Below are 13,459 nucleotides of genomic sequence, written 5' to 3' on the forward strand. Positions count from 1 at the left end.
AGCACTCAATGCTTCTTGAGGACCAATGAGAAAGTTGTTACTGCTCCCATCACGTTATTCATTAATGTGTGTTTTGAAAAATATTGTTGCCATATATTACTTTTAAAAGCAATTTCACAATTGCATTTCCTTTTCTTTCTTTCTTTTCCTTTTGTGCTGGTACTGAGGATTGAACTCAGGGCCTGGACACTGACCCTGAGCTTTTTTGTTCTAGGCTAACATTCTATCATTTGAATCACAACTTCACTTCTAGCTTTTCTAGTTTTTAATTGGAAATAAGAGTCTCACGGACATTCCTGCCAGGGTTAGCTTTGAACTGTAATCCTCAGATCTCAGCCTTCTGAGTGTGTGGGATTACAGGTGGGAGTCACTAGCATACAGAACACAGTGGCATTTACACATATGCATATACTATACTTGATTATATTGTTCACTTTTATCACAATTTTTCACTTTCTACCCCAAAAAACATTTTAAATGGCTGTGTGTGTGTGTGTGTGTGTGTGTGTGTGTGTGTGTGTGTGTGTGTGTGTGTGTGTGTGTGTGTGTGTGTGTGTGTGTGTGTGTGTGTATGATCATGGGGCTTAAACATAGGACCCGGGTGCTATTCCTAAGCATTTTTTTTTGTTGAAGGCTAGTACTCTATCACTTGATCCAGAGCTCCACTTCTGGCTTTTTGGTAGTTTATTGGAGATAGGACTCTCCCAGACTTTCTCCTGTCAGGGCTGGCTTTGAGTTGCAATCCTCAGGCCTTAGCCTTCTGAGTAGCTAGGATTACAGGTATGAGCCACCAGCACCTGGCATCATTCTCCTATTAACAAAACTTCAGTTCACACCCACCATGTGACATGTGCTGTTGGAGGAACAAAGAAGGAAGTGATAGCAGGACATTCATGGCTCCTTTTCTTAAAAAGCCCCGTTTAGTGTGGGGGAGACAAGCAGTGAATCAGCAGGGCTAATGTTACATGTTGAGTCCTGCGATCCGGCAAGAGTGACATAGGATGATAAAACAGCATGGGGCCCTGCTACCTAAGCCTAATGGAGGACATGGAACCACTTTCCAAAGGAGGAGAACTCTCAACTAAGACTAAGATACCATCTCCAAGCAGCCTTCTTCTCCACCTCTCTTCTGACTCCAAGAATCGATTCCAAATCCCAAATACACAACTGAGCCAACAAAAAAGCCAAGTCCAGCATGGATAGCAGGAAAGGCTCACATCCCCTACTTCTTTCCTTGTTCTGATTGAGAAACACAGAGAGCCAGATGCTCTGTGCATCAGCAAACTGCAGCTTCACATTTTTCCTTTCACTGGAATCCAAGAAGTTCCCTTCATGAGTTCTAGGCACTGACTAACTATTTTAGGTTTAAACACTCAAAGAACAAACATGGAGATAAGGTTGTAGGAAGTGTTTTTGCCCCTGAGCCAATTCCCACAGCCCTCACTTAAAGCTCATAAAAGCAGTCCCCACTTGTGCACAAACCTGGGTAGACTCTCCTTTCTCTCTGTCTATCCTGAGGATACTGATGCCTTCCTTCTGTGAGGAATTTTCCCTAATGGATGCTTTGGCTAGATCCTTGGAATCTCAACCAGCTCCACACTGCAATCTCTTGTGAGGATTCCCTGCCTCCACTTCTGGGGCAGCTTCTTCTGATATTGGTTTGGATAAAAAAAATAGCCAAGATAAACCCTTTATTTTCTATTTATAAGCCTTTCACACTCCCCAAGCACATATGCCCATAGCTATGTCTTTATTCTCAAACACCTGCAATGCCTGTTTTCATTTGCATGGGACAGAGAGGGCTCCAGCTTAGCACCTAGGAACATGAGTCTTGGCTCTACAAGGCAGGAATCTTGCCATCTCCTAGACATCTTTGAGATGCTGTTGTCTCACCTGTACCTGTTATTGTCTCCTTGGTCTGTGAGAGCCAGGGAGGCTGTTCATGCAGCAGCTCTGGTCCTGGGCATGCAACAACCAGCAGAGGTTCATTCATAACTCTAGAGCTGCAAGGCAGCAACCTGTCTATGGATGGGGAATCTGAGGGCTCAAGTGAGATCAGACAGAACCTAGACTCAAATATGAGTGCTGACATTTGAGCTTTCAGAATCTCTCTGGGTCTCAACTCTTCTCCAAGAGTTCCCTGATCAGGTGAGGATGGGTCTCATTCAGGGCTTGGTACAGTTGATCTTTGCAGATCCAGTCCCAGGACCGGCTGAAGCTGAACAGCTTCCGCATCTGGTCTGGCCTGGTGGCCTGAGCCCGCACCTGCTCATACTGCTCCTCACTCAGCATGTGTCCATGCAGCAGGTCCAAGACAGGATCCACAGATGTCACTCGGGCCACCAGCTGCTCCCGATGCCTGTCCACAAAATGTGGCAAGGCCAGAGCATCTCGAGGTGAAGGTAAGTCTGGGAATGAGCAAAGAAAGACTAGTACAATAACCTCTGTCTGTGGTTCCTACATCTAACTTTTTAATTCATCTCATTTGTATCTATGGCAATCTTCTCCTGGAAGTAGTTGCACATCAGAAAACCACTACTGTCCTGACTTATAGCAGCAAACACCCTGGAATTTTTCCCAAGCAGGAGGTAGGGCTTAGGACAGGGCACTGAGACTGTGAGTGGTGGCATGCTAGGACCTTAAGATGAGCTCCCAACAATGAGCAGACAGTGCAACCAAGACTTTCACTGTCTTGGAGAACTGTTACTGACCTGCTGGAGGTGGTGTGACCACATTGGCTGCACCTCTGATGTCTCCTGGAGGGAAAGAGAGATGAAGACAAATTCATAACAGCTAGTTACACACAACACAGCACAAAACTTCCACCTTGTTGAGATTCTTAGATTTGGAGAAAAAATTACAGACAACTTGCGATCGAATCTGGATTAAGGACTGGGGGGCCTAAGACAAAATTCTGAGGGTTTCTTCTTTATGCACTTGTGAAAACTGAGGGACTGAAGCTGTGCTTGTAGGCTAGTAAAGACAAAGGATAAATCTAATGGGCAATGAGAAAATGGTCCTATAATATCTTATTTTGGGTTTTATCTTGTCAAAGCCTGAGCTGGATCTCTGGTGGAAAATTACTAAAGTCTCTTGGCAGATATCCTTAGCTATTTGAAATCCTTTTCTGAATAGAAATCTATTTCCTTGTCCTTCCTTGTCCTTCTATACTCACACCACATATACATATATTGACTTTGATGACAAAATCAAGCTCAAATGTAGCTTAGCATATTGGGAAATATCAATCAATTTTTTATATCAATCAATTTTATCACAACATGCACAAAAAAGCAAATGGATATGCATAGTGGTCACTGCTCCTCATGTAGACAAAAGCCTGAAAATGTGTTTAGTGTCATCTAACAGTGCAGGGGAAGTAGACACAAGGTCTCCTTCCTATGTGGTGCTGGGAGCCTTGGTTTCATTAAGGCAGAGGGATGGGCTGTTCTTCAAATTCTTCTTCATTAGACAATACTATCCAATTTCAATTCATCCACAGGCTAGAGCATCTAGTGACTGAGTGGCCTAGAATTTCAAAGTAAAAATAGGATAAACTGCAGATGACTCAGATGCTTATGGGACTGCATATGAAGGGTCATGATTCCAGTTTTGGGTATCTGTAGTCTTTCCAAAGAGGAAGGAAATAGACTTGGGGGAGCCCTGAGGGACAGAATGAAGACAGAGAAGGAAGAAGTTGGCTTAACACAAGGAACAAGAACAATATTGCTAGTAATTGTTAATGTGCTAGTGTTTATGAAGGGTCATTGCCTATGGTATGCATCAACAACATTTTATTTAACATTTTCAACAACCCTATCATACTTATTTTATAGACAAAGAATCCTATATTCATTGAGGTTTAGTAATTTTCCCAACATGATGTGGTGGGTTCAAACCCAGGTTGGATGAATCTGGCTGGTTATTTACCCACCTACCTGTGGCTACAAGCCAAGACTACAACTAGCCTATCTTCCTCTTACCACACAGTGAAGGATAAGCTTGCTGCAGCAGCTCAGGAGGGCTACCACTGTTTGACTGGGGGCAGGGGCTGGTTGTCCAGAGAAGCACTGAGTAGGAAATCTAGTGTTGTGGGTAAACTAAAAGATTAGATTTCTTTGCTTCTGAAAATTCATTATGGGATTTCCTTTTATCCTTGAAATCCCTGTCTGATCCAGGAGTGAGAATCTGATATTGGTAAAGTAGTTTAGCCCATAAACCACTGAACCATTCAGTACCTCCTTTTTCATTGCACAGCCTAGCCCATGTGAGAAATTGTGCCAAAGATCTTATGAATCTGTTCATTCAAGGCCAATGCGGAGACACCAGGCTACAAGGGAAGGAAAAGGGAGCTTAGAGCCAGATTGATTTGAGTTTAAACTCTGATTCTATCAGTTGTTTTATAACTCAAGACAATCATACAGATTCTCTGAGGTATTTCTTCTCATCAATGAATTGTAATCATGCACACAGCATCCTGGTACCTCCCATTCACTGACTTTATTTCTCCCGCTTCCGTGCTTTCTGGTCTTGTCTTGTCTTACCTGGCTTCACCTTGGCCTCCCATAGGACAGCTCCATCTTTCTTGTCACTTATTTGTAGCCTGATCCCAGGACCCAAGTGGGCAACAGAGATCTCAGAGAAGAGTTGAGATTCTTCAGGGCTCCGGTAGCAGAATTTCAGTTCCTGAGCAGAGAAAGGGTTGCCAGAAGAAAATCCACTGTTCATCCAAGCCCCTTCTTGGCCCTACAGGGACCCTGGATATCTCCTGTGCTGAATTCAGGCACCACCTCCAGACTACATGTCCTGACATACATAGCTGGATCTCCCACTGAAGAGTTGGGGCCCATCCTATTAACGGTACTCAAACACCCTAGACCAGATCTTTCCCCCTTCATCTTCAAATGATTCTTCTTCATTTCCCACATCTTGAAGAACCCTTGGTTCTTCACCTTCATAGTAACCTTCATTACTAAAGCGTTCTAACCTCTACACATTCCTAGTCAACAGAAAACTTACGTTCATTACTTTTCCCAAATCAAATCCAAGGCAGGAATCTTGATTCCCAAACATTCTCCTCTCTGCCTGATTCCTGAACCAAAGTGACAAAAGAAGATCTCAGAGAAGAGCTGGGATTTTTCAGAATCCCAATTCTTCACTTTCTTCAAACTCGGTCAATCCCAGTACCATCTCATGAACACGCAGGTTCCAAATCTTGGCATTATCTTTAACTCCTTCCTTCTTTTCTCTCCTGATAATGGCCAATCCACCAAGTCCTATTGCTCATACTTTCATGATAGCTTTGTAGAGCTGTTACAGAGAACTATAGTCCTTTGCTTTTGGTAATTGCGTGTGTTGTCTGGCAATTGCTTGTTGTTCAGAGTCCATCAACAGTCCTCCATCTCCACTGTACCTCCCCTGGTCAAGTCACCTTGAACTCTCCCCTGTGGTCTTGGAACAGCCATTTGTCTTGTTACTCTACTATCTTTTGTTGTAGCCAGAGACATCTTTATGAGAGAAAATCAGCTGCTGTATTACCATGTTTAAGATCCTCCAAGGACCTGGCTTATGCCTGTAATTCTAGTTACTCAGGAGGTTGAGATTTGAGGAACAATTTGAAACCAGCCTGGGCAGAAAAATCCATGAGACTCTCATTTCCAATTAACTACCAAAAAGCCAGAAATGGAGGTCTGGCCCTAGTGGTAGAATGCCAGCCTTGAGTGAAAAGGCCAAGTGAGAGCATGAGGCTTTGAGTTCAAGTCCAATACTGGCACAAAAAATTTTAAAAAAGACTCTCTAAGCACATATCGTTGGAATTAGAGCAAAATGCAAATTCTGCATCAAATCCAACTGGAACAATGAGTCTGGAGAAACTCTGTCACTGGTCTGACTCCACTTTTTGCTCCTTGTGCTAAGCTGTCATGCTGGCCTCCTTTGTCACCTAGAGTTATCAAACTTGCTCTCATCTCTGCCTCAGAGCACATTCCTTTTCTCTGGAACATTCCACTACAAATTTCCTTATGCTCAAACCCATTCCTGTGATTTAGGCCTCAACCCAAGTGGCATCTTCTCAGACACCTCTGACAAATCAGCCTATGTCAGTCACAGTACTATGTCACCTCAGGGCACTTAGCATTACTATGTTTTGTTAGTGTTTATTTGTCTGCAGATTCCACCTGGTATGATGCTAATTTCCCAAAGGAAGGGATCTACCCCTATGCCAGGTCCATGGCTCTCTCTTCACTGAAACCCGCCATTAGCACTGGACTAATGTCTGTGGAGTGACTGAATTGGGCCCTTCTCTCATTCCTTGTTATCAACTGACACCGCAGGGCAAATCCCAGATAGTCACCTGTGGATAGATGTGTCCCAACTAAAAAGGCAAACATGACTTGCTCCTAACTACTAGATGTAGATTTGATATGTTCTATCTGAGGAAAATAAATTGGATCATCAGAAATCCCTTAGAGGCATCAGCCCTCAAGAATGGATGGCTTCTGCCTGAGATGTTATAGCAAGGTTTATTTTTTCTGGTTGTTTAACACCATTTCTCACCCTTTTATTCTACTTTTCATCTTGGTCGAGTATTTCACTTCAAAGTCTTCTACGACACTGCTATGATCTCTTTTGATCTTCCTCCTGCTATCTGTGGTTACCTATGCTTTCCTTCTAGCATTAAAGAAAACATAAAACTCTCTGGTGTATTTCATCAGAGCTTCACGGCTCCATGATGACAACTAGCTGTTGGAGCTGTCTTCTTTGGAATTAAAATATCTAACAGCTAGTTACAGGGGAAGTTTCATTAGCATGAGTATTTCTTGTACTTATCCTTGTTGTAAGTGGAATAATTTATGGCTGGAGTGAGCAAAAATCAGGCTACTTGAGTTTCTTCAATAGACCTAGAGAGATTCTTGGAAATGATTTTATTGATCAATTTCATTAACTAGACCCCTAGTTTTGAGATCTATTACAAGACTACTAGTCCTTTTGGGTGGCCATTGCCTATGTTAACATTGTGGGATATGTCCTTCCTGAACCACTGTCATGTCAGGTGTGTCAGAATCCTCACAGCCATGTGCCCCATCCCCCCACCCCCACCCCGGTTCATACACAGATGACCATCTAGTGATGCTGCTCTTCCTAACCAGTAAACCCGAGCAATGTTGAAAATCTGGATATTATAAGCAAAAACTCAGCAGCCCAACCCCCATCTGTCTTTGTGCAAAGCAAGTACATGTCGGGAGAGATACTGAAAAAGAACAAAATGTACTCTCTCATGTCCAGGCATTAATCTGAGTTTCACAGCTTGACCTCAGTGCCAAGTGTGTCTGGATGCAGGTGAGGGAGAAGACCAGCCAGACCTGCTGTACACAGAACATCTATGACAGACAGGTCACCAGCAACCTAGAAAATGTCCATCCCCTCCCCCTCTCCACCACAGGCTCATGGGAGGCCATGTCTTTAACAAGCACAGCTTACTGCTTCAGTGTGCAGGATTTGCTAAGATGTTCCGTTTACTTTCTGAGAAACCTCAATCTAGAGCACAACGGTCTCATCAGAGCTTCTTCTACATTCCCCAGCCAAGGTCTAAATCCTGCAGTAGTTTCTAACACCCTCTGCCAAGAGGCCTGAGAGGTCCTTCTGCTATGTTTCCCTCTACTAAGGAGTACTAAACATAGTGTGGCCTAGTACAGGTGTGGGCTTGGTTCATTGACACCTTGTAGCCCCCAAACTTTCCAGTGTCCTCAAGACAAACACATCTGTTCTCTCATTTTTAAGTTTTCTTTTATCCTGATATTGGGACTTGAGCTCAGAGCCTGAGTGTTGTCCCTTGCTTGGCTTTTTTTGCTCAAGGCTAGTGCTCCACCACTTCGAGTGACAGTTCTACTTCCCATTTTTTATGCTGCTTCCTTGGTGATCAGAGTCTCTCAGACTTTCTGAGTTGGGTTGGCTTCAAACAGCTATCCTTTTATCCCAGCCTCCAGAGAAGCTGGAGGTGATCCTACCTGTTCTCTTATTCTTGAATGTGATCCTTCTGCACCCAGCACCCTTTTCTCCAATCTTTGAAGTATACATGCTTATTTCAATTGCCCCTCACTTTGACCCAGTTCCTGGGAGGCCCTGGGTCCTACCCCCAATGTTTGCCCAGGCATGCCTACAATCCTGGCAAGGTGTAGACCTCTCACTGCTCACCTGGGGGATGATTTCCAGCGACTCAGAACCAGACACAATATAGCGAGAGCTCAGGTAAAGGGGATCCAGTGGCGGGGGCTTGTGTATGTGCACAAACTGGAACTTTTCTTCTTTACCATCTATGGCCTAAGGAGCATAAGGAACAATGATGTCAGGAGATTCCTGCCCCACAGAATCTCCTGTGGATTACTCACTCACATCAGAGCTCCTAATTACAAGAAGCCCATTTTTATTCCCATTGAAGATACCCCTCCTGGTCTCTCTGTGAGCCCTTCCTGCCCAAGCTTTCAAGTTGTCAGTGTCACCTTCTGAATGGTGCAGTCATTGGGGATCAGGTAGAGGTGGAAGGTGAGGTCCTCAGGTTGGCAACGATAATAGAGCAAGGTTGTGGAGGTGATGCGGATGAGGCGCCGGGCCTTGGGGATAATCCTTAGCAGAAGTCCCACTGGAGAGAAGCTGGGGTTCTCTAGGACTGCACAATGCGACTCCACCCTGGCTGGCTTCTCCAGCAGCATCCCCTCCTCTTTAAAGTGGGCCACATGGAACCAGGAGATGTCCACATGTTCATCTGTCAAAAGAATGCATTTGAGAAGTATGGTTTCTGTGCCCCTTCTGACTCAGGTTCGTTTGGAGCAGTAGGACCCCAGGGTTAGGCTCAGAGACCTTCCTGGAGAGAAGCAGTGCTTGGTTCCGAATGGTCATGTCCTTACTAAATTCGTGTTGAAATGGTAAACCCTTGGTGCTGCTGTTAGGAGGTGAAGTTTTCTGGGACTTACTGGGGTGTGGTGCCACGCTGACTCCAGTGGAGTCTGCTTAGCATGGGAAACCATCTATCAGACCATGATAGGGGCTTCAGAGACCTATCTCCAAGTTTTGGGACTTCACCGAAGTCTACCTCGGAGAATAGGGCTTCTAAGAGGCCTACTCCTGGAAAAAGGCTGGCAAACCCCTGGGAAAAGATGTGTTTCTGTCTTTCTTCCCTCATAAGAGTGCCTGTTAATCTTTTACTGCTTCTACTGCTTTTTGTACTTGCTCATTGTCAATGTCCCCTTATTCAAAGCTCTTTCTTAAGAGTGTTGACGACTCCAATATCTGATGAGTGTCTTAAAAAATATGACGGACTCACCAGAGTTAAGTGCTAACCTGAAACCCCTCTTATGGAGGCTAGGAGATAAGTTATAAGTAAATATAAAAGTATTGGGGGTTTCACAAAGTCACTTCAGCAGAAGGAATTGTTTGTAAGGGACTTACAAGAAGCATTAGGCTCAGCTAAAACAGAAAGAATGTATGGCAATTGCTGAGATAATTATTTAGGAGAGAGAATTTCCTGCTATTTACTAAGAGAATTGCTAGGTCTCCTTAAAGTTTACTATTAAAGAAGAGACAGGAAAGATCTTATGGGAAAGTTAAGGCCTCTATAAAAATAGGTAATGGTTAATTGGTGACAAACATCGAAACCCAAACCCATTGTATTCCTTAGAGATAAGCCGGAGACAAATGCCTATCAGGTGCCCAGCTGGTGACCACCCAAGAATGAAGCCATGCAGCAAGATTGTGTAACCTTTTGCCCTTTCTCATGAGACTTCTGTTATAAAAGTTTGCTATCCTCTGCATTAAATCGCACTCAGCACTCAGCACTCAGCACTCAGCACTCAGCATTCACTCCTCTTGTGTGTGAGTTGTCTGTTTGCCATCTCCCCACCTATTCCAGGTTCCTCCCTTAGGTGTCCTCCGTCGCCCCGACAGAACCCGGTCCGCGGCAGTATGGGAGGTAGAATCCTCATGAAAGGGATGAGTGCTCTTACGAATGAAAGATGCAGAAAGAAGAAGGAAAAGCTGGTGGCCAATAGACACATGAAGAAATACTCAACCTCGCTAGCCATAAAAGAAATGCAAATCAAAACAACATTGAGATACCACCTCACTCCAGTTAGAATGGCTAAAATCAAGAACTCTGAAAACAACAGATGCTGGAGGGGATGTGGACAGAAGGGAACCCTACTGCATTGTTGGTGGGAGTGTAAACTTGTTCAACCACTTTGGAAAGTAGTATGGAGGTTCCTCAAAAGACTCCACATAAAGCTCCCCTATGACCCAGCAATCCCACTTTTGGGCATTTACCCAAAGGATCACAAACAAGGCCACACTAAAGCTACCAGCACGATTATGTTTATTGCAGCACTACTTACTATAGCTAAGATATGGAACCAACCCAGATGCCCCTCAGTAGATGAATGGATCAAGAAAATGTGGTATATATACACAATGGAATTCTATGCCTCCATCAGAAAGAATGACATTGCCCTATTTGTTAGGAATTGGAAAGGCTTGGAAAAAATTATATTAAGTGAAGTAAGCCAGGCCCAAAGAAACATAGGTCCCATGGTTTCCCTTATTTGCAATATCTAGTATATGTCTGAGACAAGCAGAAAAGATCAGATAAGTTGATGTTAGGGAAATGAACCCTAAGATATGTATTCAAATGTTTTTTTTCCTTTCATGCGATTGTTTATAACATTTATAAGATTATTTCTTTGTTGCTTTGTATGTCCCTCCCCCACAGTATAACCCCTGCTTTCACTGTATTTGATGTCGGTATAATTTGTGGAGGGGAAGGGGAAAAACAAATCGTTTAAATTGGGATACAGGTGGATCCATTGCAACAATGAAATGTACAAGTCGTTATGTCAAAAATGAACTTTACAACTTTGGTGGGGGGGGGGAAGCGGAGAGGTTGGGTGAGGGGTGGAGGGAAGGGATGGGAAGGGGAAACAAAGGAGGAGTCTACAATGCTTGATAAGAAATGTACTCATTATCTTGCCCATGTAATTGTAACCTCTCTGTACAGTATTTTCACAATAAAAATAAGTTAAAAAAAAGAAAAAATAAAAAAATGATAAAAAGGCGTAAAAAAAGGCAGAAGGAAAGAAAGAAGAGACCTATAGAGTTGCACTGAATGTGAGAAAGGAGATTCTTACTAAACAATCTCTAGGCACCTTCATCTGGGACCTCCTAGCTTCTAGAAGTATGAGAAAATAGTGTTCTTCATATACTATCCGGTCAGCATATTGTAATTTAGTAGCCCAAATAGACAAGGCATCAGCATAGGATAGAGGCCATGCAGGAGTGGGGTTTTATGAGCCCTGGACAATCAAGTCTCCAGAGTGGGAGGCCCACAGGAACCTTAAGCCTTGAGCAAACTGAGACCCATGACCAGAACCTGGCCATAGAACTTGGAAAGACACAGAACTTTTGACTAGTGTGCTGCTGTGGAGCCGAAAACTTGCTGGCAGGTTTGATTTCAGGTAGGTAGAGAACAAGCAGGAGAAAGGGGCTTTGGGAAAATGGAGTGACGAATGGCAGATTCCACTGGCCAAGGGTTTGGCCACCATTGAAACCTTCATATTGGGAAGAACCCAGGCCTCTCCCACTGTGTGGTCTGGGCAGAAGGTCAGATCTGTCCCCCTCTCAGGAAGCTTCTGCTCCCCACTGTGGCAACAGATGTGCAGTTCAGGCTTGACTAAGTGGGTCACCCCATACAAGACCTTGAGTCTAGAGTGGGGAAGCTCAGGTTAAGAGACAAATGGAGAAAATTTTGGCAGTGACCCAGGAATCATTTGACATCCTATAGTGAAAAGATCAATGTCTGTGTCTTCAGCAAGTCTCTCAGTCTCTCTCTGTCTCTCTGTCTCTCTGTCTCCTCCTGTCCCATCCCTCCCTCCCTCTCCCCCCCCCCCGTGGGTTATTGGGGCTTGATCTCAGGGCTTGGGTGCTATCCCTGTGCTCTTTTTGCTAGCACTCTATCACTTTAAACCACATCACCACTTCCAGTTTTCTGGTGGTTAATTGGAGATAAGAGTCTCACAGACTTTCCTGCCTGGACTGGCTTTGAACCACAATCTTCAGATCTCAATCTCCTAAGTAGTTAGGATGACAGGCATGAGTCACTGGTGCCCAGCTCTTTCTATCTTTCTATTGATGTGAACTTGGCTGCATCCTTGGGTATTAGCATCAGCATAATTAGTTCATGACCTCACTTTCCTCAAACTTGTTGTTAACCCTAGGACTAATGAGGATGCTTCCAATCCATTCCTTTTCTGCCTCATTCAGGAAAAACCAGGTTCTTTCATCTCAGCATCTGACCAGGGCACCTGGTGGGAACACTGATGCTACAAGAGAGGGAGGAGGAAGGCTTGTAGTGGTAGAGACACTGGCCCAGAGATCAGGAGTGGCTCTATCCCTGTGTTGCCTGGCAGCCAGTAGGCTGTTGGAGTGGGGGTTCCTCTCATAGCTGTGTGTTTAGGTTTCATCTGATCTCATCTGGGCCCGCACGACCTGGTGTTGGCAGCCTGAGTTCCAGCTCCACCCAACAATATGGTTTGTATTCCCTGTCCTACTGTCTGTCAGGCTTACACATTCAAGCCTTTCTTTGGCTAGTGCAGATCAATGTTATTGTCTTAGTCATTTCATTCATTGCCCACCGTATGCAGCCACAGTGGATCAGATCTAATTCTAGACAAGGGAGTTTTAGGAAAATGTTTGTTCTCAAAGCCAAAATGGCTTCAACCTAGAATAATCTATAATATATATTTTATGTTCTCATAACAATATAAGCTAACATTTTGGAGCTTAATTGGTTTATACCTTGCAAGATGGAGAGCATCATTTATTAGTAATATCCATATTCTGAAAAGTGATGTAATATGTAAATAGTTGGTGAATGCTGGAAATGCGTAGATGGAAATGATTGGTAAATGTGTGATTTTTGGAACACATTCAGATACTCTTTTTTTTTTAACAAGGGTTTTTCAAAGACTTTTAAAAGCCTAAGAGAAATTTACAAGTTTTTAAAAAAAGTCAGCTGGGTACCTGTGTGTAGCTCACAATTCTCAGTAAAGCTGAGCTCTGAGAATAAAGTTCATGAGACTCTTATCTCCAAGTAATCAAAAGAAAAGCCAGAAGTGAAGCTGTGGCTTAAATACTACCCTTGAGCAAAAATGCAAAGGGACAGCACCCAGGCCCCAAGTTTAAGCCCCAACACACACACACACACACACACACACACACACACACACACACACACACACACACACACACACACACCACATACACACATGCCAATCACAGATGCATCACCAATTATTCATCAAATCATTCTCTATCATCAATTAAATGAAACCTGTGCCTAGTCCATCATTCGTATGGAAAAACCACATCCAGTTTTCTTAACAGTCTCATTAAACTGGTAGACAGGAGGTGCCTGGTC

General features: G+C 43.8%; 1 protein-coding gene across 3 annotated transcripts in view; it reads right to left on the minus strand.

The window, feature by feature from the left end:
• Positions 1 to 500: 500 nt before the first annotated feature.
• The window catches only part of LOC138813313 (NACHT, LRR and PYD domains-containing protein 1-like), a 50,003-nt gene continuing 37,044 nt past the window's right edge, over positions 501 to 13,459 (minus strand). For 2 of the 3 annotated variants that reach the window (XM_070001707.1, XM_070001705.1), the window contains 5 exons: positions 8,499 to 8,761; positions 8,194 to 8,319; positions 4,545 to 4,686; positions 2,712 to 2,756; positions 501 to 2,408 (listed from right to left, as the gene is read on the minus strand). In XM_070001707.1, the coding sequence (XP_069857808.1) occupies positions 2,119 to 2,408; positions 2,712 to 2,756; positions 4,545 to 4,686; positions 8,194 to 8,319; positions 8,499 to 8,761 (866 nt within the window). In that variant the 3' untranslated portion in view covers positions 501 to 2,118. Of the gene's footprint in view, positions 2,409 to 2,711; positions 2,757 to 4,544; positions 4,687 to 5,019; positions 5,093 to 8,193; positions 8,320 to 8,498; positions 8,762 to 13,459 lie in introns of those variants that run through there. The other variant, XM_070001708.1, reaches the window with a different exon arrangement.

This window comes from Dipodomys merriami, unplaced genomic scaffold, assembly GCF_024711535.1.
Source record: "Dipodomys merriami isolate MVZ:Mamm:240054 unplaced genomic scaffold, mDipMer1.0.p SCAF_59, whole genome shotgun sequence".
Taxonomy (NCBI): Eukaryota; Metazoa; Chordata; class Mammalia; order Rodentia; family Heteromyidae; genus Dipodomys; species Dipodomys merriami.